Genomic DNA, 3,310 nt, shown 5'->3' with positions numbered 1-3,310 from the left:
AAAGAACAGAACGAGTATGGAACCGACGAGAACCAGGGCTACAACAGAAACTGGAAAAGCGACACCACGTTTTAAAGTGTTCTGCAATCACTTTCATGTAGACTCCAGAAAGGTTCAAGAAAGGAATGGGCTTCTGCAGCAACTGTGACACACTCCTGGAAGAGGTCACTCCCTCAGCACCAAAAGCAGCTAAGGCAACCTCGGGAAAAAGGCGTGAACTGCTCTCTCGATCTTTCATCCTCCCTAAAAAAGCAATTATCTAATGAATGAATCTCTCAGATGCGCTCTTCCTACGGCCAAGCACCCAGAACTCGCCTGAGAAAGTACGGCTTGGCGTAGAACTTGAAGTCGGTCCCCTCGAAATAGACGTCGAACTCGGAGATCCGAGCGTAGGGCACGCGGATGGCGATCGTCAGGAAAGCCGGGTCCTGGCTGAGGTCGAACGCGGGAGTCAGCATCGCCAAGCCGGACGCAAGTGCCTGAGACACTCGCTCTCGCAGCCGCTGCAGTCCTGGCGCTTAAACTCTCCAAGAAGTCTCCACGCGCCCAGCCGCGTTCTGCGAGCCACCACGCTTCCGGTTCGTGGCGGAAGTGTTGGCGTGCGAGGCAGGAAGTCCCGCCCCACGCCCATTCTCCATGGAGACGGGACGCTCTAAGCGAGGAGGTGGAGTTTTCAAAACCACCGCGAAGAGAAAGGCGGTGGTGAGTGACTCTAGGACCCTGGAGTTGAACCTAGTGGGGATAACTTGGAAGAATCTAGGCAAATGGGCCACCGTGGTCCCTCTAAGCCGCTTTCGAGGCTCTTAAAGGGTATTTTAACAGCACTGGATTTGCAGATAGACAGACGTGTGTTTGAATTCTTTCCCGACCACCACTTCCCGCAGACTTTAGGAAAAGTCACAAAACCTCTCTTGCTTCACATATCTCTTCTGTAAAATAAGGATAATACTACAGTCTAGCCCCATAGAGATGCTATGAAGGTAACATGAAATTATGCATGTAGAACTCTTAACAATGTACCCGGCAAGTTGTCGGGTTGTCAGTGCTCAATGTGTTGAAGTCACCGCAACAGCCACAACAGCGCCGTTACTGTGGTTTTCCTCAGTTCTCACCTGCCTTGTCAACAGTTCTCCTTTTCTCCTCTTCCTCTTCCTCCTCCTCCTCCTTTTGCCTCCTTGTCTCTTCTCACTCTTCCCACTTCTTTCTAGCAGCTTTCTCCCCCATTCTTAATCCCTTGTTTGAATATGTTTTTCTCATTAACAGAGGGTCTATCCGTCCAACTAATCTCATCTAATCCGCACTACAAACTTCAAAATAAAACTGGGCTCTGAGAGGTTAAGCAATAAATACACTTCACAATGACCAGAAATCAGAACGTTTGAGACTAAAACTGTGTCAGTGCCTTCACTGACGTCTCTCTGTATTTCCCTTCTTTCTTTTTTTCTCACTTTTCCTTACACTTGTCAGGAGCTATCTTTCCTTTTTTCCCCCTTCTCTTCCCTTTATTTACTCCCTTTAGCCTGTGCTCCTTCTACTCTCCCAATGCCTCTCCCACTAGTCTCCCACCTCCCTTCCCCTTGAACTCTGATCTTATTTCTTGTTATTCCACAAGTAATTAAATAGTGCAATTGTGGTATTTATTCCCTGGTTTTAGATGTTGGTAGAAAAGGAGTGGACGTCATCTGGTAGGACACTGGAGATAACTACAAAAGCCTTTTCAACATTCAATTTTTTTTTTTTATGATTCTAGGAAACAGTCCTGAAACTTCATTAGCATTCAGGAAAAAATATTAAGAGGAGCTAAATTAATTGAATACTTACTATGTGCCAGCACTAAATACAAGATTTAGATGATTCTATTTAGATGATTCCATTTCCCCCTCCTAACAGCTCTATGAAGTAGTCATTGTATTAATATATTCCTTTGGCTCTCATAGATCACACAGCCAGTAAGCTGCACAATGGGAATTAAAACCAAAGTAAATCTGATTCCTAAGCCCAGCCTATCGGCTACTACATATTTGACTCAATATTACTACCTACTCCCTTTGTTTCACTTTCTGAGGCCAAGCATGCCAGCTTTAGATTTGTAAGGCTTTTGAGCCTTACAAATAATAGGCACTCAATATTGACAATGAATCAGTGCCAATCTGGAATTAGTAAAGCCCTCAAAAGATCCCTTGACATAGACCTTTGACTAAATTATTCAAAGTTAGCTTCTCTAGAGAGAATCTTTATATCTACCATGGGACCTCATTCCTGTAGGTCACAGCATTAATGTTTTTTAAATTATTAATGCCAGAGAATTTGCTGAAACAAGCTGTGCTAGGAAACTCTAGTTGAAAGCACTTTACAGACTAGAGCTGCGCATTTCCCAGGTTCTTCATTATGTGCAATACACATGTGCACACACACAGAATTCCAACACAGAAAAACACACTATATGGTTCAGTGCTGCTGGCATTTCTAAGAAATATATATTGCAACTTGGTGCCCATAACACAGTGGCTATGGTGCCAGCCACATACACCAAAGTTGTTGGGTTCAAACCTGGCCTGAGCCAGCTAAAACAACAATGACAACTAAAACAAAAAATAGTCAGGCGTTGTGGTGGGTGCCTGTAGTCTGAGCTACTTGGGCGGCTAAGGCAAGAGAATCCCTTAAGCCCAAGAGTTTGAGGTTGCTATGAGCTGTGATGCCACAGCACTGTACCAAGGGTGACATAGTAAAACTCTGTCTCAAAAAAATATATACATATACACGCACACATATATATATATTGCATCAAAAAGAAGAAAAAAAGAAATATATATTGCATCTTTTGTATCACAAAATACTGATAGTTAAAACGAAATACAAGATTTCCTTATTTGGGGAGTTCTTGTTTTTGCAAGCAATAGTTCTCTTTTTGCATTTCTAATCAGTGTAAATTATACAAGTTATGAATTCATTCTTCTTTAGAAAATATAAAGTTCACTTTCTTTTTTTTTGAGACAGAGCCTCAAGCTGTCGCCCTGGGTAGAGTGCCGTGGCATCACAGCTCACAGCAACCTCCAGTTCCTGGGCTCAAACAAGTCTCCTGCCTCAGCCTCCCAAGTAGCTGGGATTACAGGCACCTGTCCAGCTATTTTTTTTTTTTTTGGTTGCTGCAGTCATTGTTGTTTGGCAGGCCAGGTTGGATTCAAACCCGCCAGCTCAGGTGTATGTGGCTGGTGCCTTAGCTGCTTGAACCACAGGCACCAAGCCATAAAGTTCACTTTGACAGCCATGCAAACTTGGTTTTCTCTCCTGTTTCACCAAAGGTAATTCT

At 43.8% G+C, this 3,310-nt stretch overlaps 1 protein-coding gene across 1 annotated transcript in view; it reads right to left on the bottom strand.

Annotated features, from left to right (window-relative positions):
- Positions 1–600, bottom strand: part of SHQ1 (SHQ1, H/ACA ribonucleoprotein assembly factor) — a 138,310-nt gene extending 137,710 nt beyond the window's left edge. The window contains exon 1 of the mRNA XM_003785493.2: positions 316–600. Coding sequence (XP_003785541.1) covers positions 316–458 — 143 coding nt within the window. The 5' untranslated portion in view covers positions 459–600. The remainder of the gene's footprint in view (positions 1–315) is intronic.
- Between the last annotated feature and the right edge of the window lie 2,710 nt (positions 601–3,310).

The sequence above is a fragment of the Otolemur garnettii genome, unplaced genomic scaffold, assembly GCF_000181295.1.
Source record: "Otolemur garnettii isolate 467f Iridium unplaced genomic scaffold, OtoGar3 scaffold00015, whole genome shotgun sequence".
NCBI lineage: Eukaryota > Metazoa > Chordata > Mammalia > Primates > Galagidae > Otolemur > Otolemur garnettii.
This window is presented reverse-complemented; position numbering and strand designations above follow the sequence as displayed.